The sequence below is a fragment of the Nannobrachium achirus genome (assembly GCF_963921795.1).
Source record: "Nannobrachium achirus genome assembly, chromosome: 15".
In the NCBI taxonomy this organism is placed as follows: domain Eukaryota; kingdom Metazoa; phylum Chordata; class Actinopteri; order Myctophiformes; family Myctophidae; genus Nannobrachium; species Nannobrachium achirus.
In genome coordinates, this window is record NC_137822.1 from 6,013,971 (window position 1) to 6,018,130 (window position 4,160).

The 4,160-nt window shown below is 39.2% G+C and overlaps 1 protein-coding gene across 1 annotated transcript in view; it reads left to right on the top strand.

Annotated features, from left to right (window-relative positions):
• LOC308299175 (N-lysine methyltransferase KMT5A-A-like) overlaps positions 1 to 1,211 on the top strand; it is a gene marked incomplete at its 5' end in the record, with an annotated part of 9,952 nt that extends 8,741 nt beyond the window's left edge. The window contains one exon of the mRNA XM_080742893.1: positions 832 to 1,211. Coding sequence (XP_080599019.1) covers positions 832 to 1,042 — 211 coding nt within the window. The 3' untranslated portion in view covers positions 1,043 to 1,211. The remainder of the gene's footprint in view (positions 1 to 831) is intronic.
• Positions 1,212 to 4,160: the final 2,949 nt, after the last annotated feature.

A 4,160-nucleotide genomic window follows, 5' to 3' on the forward strand; every position in this document is an offset into this window, starting at 1 on the left:
GGTTAATTCAACAACCGTAAAGGTCCATTCTGTTCCAAACTATCAATCATTTAGCTGGGGACCCCCCCCCCCCCTGAAGGGCCCCCAGACCACACATTGAGAACCAATGAATTGGATCGCAATAACTAATCTGTTTGTAGATGGTTCTAATAACAGGAAAGGTTTGTTCAATATTTCAATATGCAATATTCACTATTTTAAAACGATTTTAAAATATAATCCTGAACGGTTTTAGACATGTAAGGTTTCCACACAACAGAAACAACTACGGTAGGTAGAAAAGGTAGAAAAAAAACTATTTGCGGCATTGAAAAAAGTGTCCGTCTATCCCAGGGTTCCCCTATAGGGGGCCCGCGGGCCATTTGCGGGCCGCGGGGGGCTACTGTCTGGCCCACACCAACCCCAGTAATGGTATAAGAGCAGCAACAACACTAGTATATCGTCATTGTCGGGTGGAAATCTCGTATCTCCAAATTTGTACGTTCTTTCGCAAATCATACAAGGCCGTCGCACAAAAGAAGTGACAGCCAATCTACAAGCACACAACTCCTCGCACCGCGAGGCGTTGTGTGCTTGTAGATCGGCTGTTTTCACTAGTTTTTAAATCATTTTTAAAATGATAAATTCAAAACGAACGGTTTTGGACGAAAACTGTCGCTGGAGTAGTGGGAACGCCACCATTGCCCCCTGCAATGTTGTGGCCCTCGGCTTGGTACCCTAGACATAATTCGGCCCTTGGGGAAAACTAATTGGGGAACCCTGGTCTATCCTGTTACTTTGCACATTTTAATATAATTGATACTTATGGCTTTTCTTCTTTTTTTTGTTTAGTGTGGATGCCACGAAAGAGACTGGCCGAATGGGCAGGCTTATAAATCACAGTAAAAATGGCAACTGCCAAACCAAGCTCCACGACATCCAGGGCATCCCCCACCTCATCCTGGTGGCGTCTCGGAACATCGCCGAGGGCGAAGAGCTGCTCTACGACTACGGTGACCGCAGCAAAGACTCTATCGCCGCTCACCCATGGCTCAAATATTGACAACTGATCTCTAAGAGAAGGGAAACGAAGGCGTGATTTATACTTCGAAAATAGCCAATATGCAAGCTCTCACTGCCTCGTGTCTGCGACCCGTTGTGAGCTTGTAGATTGGCTGTTGTAAACTGAGCATAAGCATTTGTTTCTTATTAAGCTAATGTTAAAAAGAAAAAGCCTTAGCAGCAGAATATGTATCAGATGGATGTACTGGGGATTCGCGTACAAGACATTGGCGATTTAAATTAATGGAGATTTAAAGGAGCTATAGTCAACTTTTTCATTGTAGGTGTACATCCTAGTCTACAGACTAGGATGTAAACAAAGTACGGGCCCTGTAAATGTAAACAAAGGGCCAAAATGATTATTTTATCATTATTTTACGCTTTTTGTGGTCATTTTTTAATTGAAACACATATATGAAGCTTATTTTTTTATAAAATATTTTCGAAACATTATTTTTATTTTAGCATCCGTTTTACAAGAAAAAGTTGACTATAGCTCCTTTAAGGTACATCTGCTTTTGTCCGACGATATCCATAAGCTTATTTATACACTGATAATATGGAACATGCTAGGTCATTTGATTTCAGCATATTTATTTTGTATATTTTGTATAACCTTTAAAAAGCTAGCGCTATCGCAGCATGTGCGTGGTAGTAGTGGCTGTTTGGCATTTTTATACTGTTTATTCTTAACTGGTAGCCTAGTGGCACTTGGCAACAGCGGAAGGAACCACATTTATTTTTGGTTTGCAGCTTAGCACGGAAAAGGGGGTTGCCCACATGCAAATACACATGATTGACTGTTCAAAACATTTCCTCTTTTTTTTTAGATTGTTGGATTGGGGGGCATTTGTTCTCTATTTAAAATAGGATGGTGAGGAAAGCGATCACAGTACACATTACACAAGTGCGGGTGGCAGATCTACAACGTTTTGGCTTTTTTATTCCTTTTTTACACTTTTTTGTTTGTTCCCTGCGGAAAGCGATCACAGTACACATTACACAAGTGCGGGTGGTAGATCTACAACGTTTTGGCTTTTTTTATTCCTTTTTTTACACTTTTTTGTTTGTTCCCTGCACTGGTTCCTTCCCCTGCTTAGCAATAATTGCATTTATAACGAGGACTCTTCAGGTTGACGATACAAAAATGTAAATGGACAACGTTCAGTCGTTCATAAATGATGATTATGATGATGATGCAAAGTATATATGAGCCCTTTCTAAAAAGGTTCTGTCAAACTGTAATGTGCTATTGATTTTCTTTTTTTATATCATGTTTTTATAGCTGTAGTTTTCTCTCTCCCTTGGAACAAATCTTTACCTCCTACACAAAGCTGTCAAATGTCTACAACCAAATATTCCATGTAGACCATTTAACAACAGAATTGGCAACGGATAATTCATTTTTGTTTTGAGTTTTATAAGTCACCAGATTCTAAATACATTTTTAAAAGCATATTTTGTATATGTTAAGAGCTTAACTAGATTTTACAAGTTTAACTATACTATTTAACCTCTGGTACAATTAGGTGTTGAAGTTATTTGAAAATAAAGGAATTTGCTTAATGTCTATTCATTAAGACACCACTCTGTAAGGCCTTCATTATCCACTACTAATGTTCCATAACGTTCTGCCTCATAGCATAATTGCCCAAGTAATATTTTTCTGCAAATTGACATTTCTGCCTAACTCTACTCTCCTAACACTGCTGCTTTGTTGTGCCTAATTGACTATGTCCTCAGCCATCAGAATGTTTGTTTGATTCCAAAATGACTTGGGCAGAAGTTCTTTAAGGTGCCGGCTACGCAGAGCTGGATATTTCTGAAGCTAGACATTTTTTTGTGCTGTTGGCGCTTGCAGCCACACGAAGCTGGATATTTCGGCTGTGAAACTGGATATTTTTTAAACCGGATAAATAAGTGAAGACATTGAAAAATATCCGATTCACTGGATCCGTGTAGACATGGAACCCGGATATCTCTGAAGACTTTACTGTGTGTGTGTGCTTGTCCCCCTAGTGGAGGTCTGGGGAATGAGATTATTTTAGACCTAGATATCTTTGTCGTGTGGATCTAGATATTTTTCTATGTGGATATCTGAAAAACCGGCATATATGACATATCCAGCTCCGTCTGGCCTAGGCCTAAGTCTTTTTTTGGCAGAAATCAAACATTCCGATAGGCTGAGAACATTGCCAGTAAGGCAGGATGAATCAGCAGTGTTGGGCAGATGTAAATAAAGATGGATAAACATGACTTGGCCAAGTTAGGGAAAATGTGCTTTTTACTCATGATTGACTAGTAAATGACTTAGTAAAAATCTTTCCTGAAAACCTTAAAAATATGACAATTATACTATGAGGCTATAATATAATTATTTATACAGGAGAAGATCCCATTGAGATCAAGATCTTAGCAGGCAGCCATGTTCAAAGGAGTGTGGCTGGTGGTTCAGGGGCAACTTCAGGCTGCCTTCAAGCAGTTAAAATCAGCTCAACTTTTCAGAGAGCAGCAGCACTACTTATTATCGATGTCTCTTTAAATGAACGAGTGATTGAGTTTTAACCTTGTTTTGTGTCAAAAACCAATCTGTCTTTGTGACATGTTCCACAGAAATGACCACAAATGGCCTACTTTATTATAATACTTAAACAACTGTCAACTCACATGGAGTTGGTAGAGAAGCATTTTATCCCAGCACCACTTAGTAGCTTTTTTTAGGAGGTTTATTTAACCCCCTAAAATATCACAATGCGATACTACGTTTTTCTATTTCATTTCAGATGTGTCGGTGTTAGGGATGGGACGATAAGCGATATTATCGTTTATTGTGATAAAAAGCACTCACGATAATCATGTTGTGGAGATTTAATTTATCGTGATATCGTCCTCCGTCATGGATTGATTCACCTTTTATTTGCCGAGCTGCATATCCGGTACCACTTAAACCCTCTATAATTGGTAAAAGGTACTTATAATATACGTACTTGATAGTCTTTTTTTCACTCTCTATCAAATGACTTTGCCAAAAGATAGCCGATCTACAAGCTTGCAACGCGTCGCATCGCGACGCGTTGTGAGCTTGTAGATCGGCTATTTTTTGGCAAATGTTCCGCCAC